The 466-nt window shown below is 67.0% G+C and overlaps 1 protein-coding gene across 1 annotated transcript; it reads left to right on the top strand.

Moving 5' to 3' along the window:
* Positions 1-4: 4 nt before the first annotated feature.
* Positions 5-462, top strand: LOC116217783 (echinoderm microtubule-associated protein-like 3; the record flags this gene model as incomplete). Its single annotated transcript, XM_031557728.1, has 3 exons — positions 5-40; positions 164-274; positions 367-462. Coding segments are annotated over 3 exons (243 nt in total), but the record flags the coding sequence as incomplete, so codon positions are not given.
* Between the last annotated feature and the right edge of the window lie 4 nt (positions 463-466).

Here is a 466-nt window from a genome sequence, read left to right as displayed (position 1 = left end):
CGCCACGGGGCAGGCGGCCGGCGTCGACAAGGATGGCAAAGTACGGGGATTGGACGGGTGGGGGGGGACGACAACGACACCCTTTAACCTTACCTCCCCCCACCCCCCCCGGGAGCCTTGGGGTGACCCCCACCCCACCCCCCCTACATTCTCACCTCTGCAGCCCCTGCAGCCCGTGGTGCACATTTGGGATTCGGCCACGCTGCAGACGCTGCAGCAGATCGGCTTGGGCAGCTTCGAGCGCGGCGTGGGTTCCCTCGCCTTCTCCTGCGCCGTGAGTCCTTCCCTCCGTCCGTCCGTCCGTCCGTCGGCGTCCCTCCGTCCTTCTATGCCTCCGTCCCTCTGTCCATCCCCCCCCTTCCCCAGGATCAGGGCTCGTACCTCTGCGTGGTGGACGACTCCAACGAACACATGATGTCGGTGTGGGACTGCGCCCGCGGCACCAAGCTGGCCGAAGTTAAGGTAC

Source organism: Meleagris gallopavo, unplaced genomic scaffold (genome assembly GCF_000146605.3).
Source record: "Meleagris gallopavo isolate NT-WF06-2002-E0010 breed Aviagen turkey brand Nicholas breeding stock unplaced genomic scaffold, Turkey_5.1 ChrUn_random_7180001952330, whole genome shotgun sequence".
Classification (NCBI taxonomy): Eukaryota; Metazoa; Chordata; class Aves; order Galliformes; family Phasianidae; genus Meleagris; species Meleagris gallopavo.
Note: the sequence above shows the minus strand (reverse complement) of the source record. Positions and strands in the feature narration are given on the sequence as shown.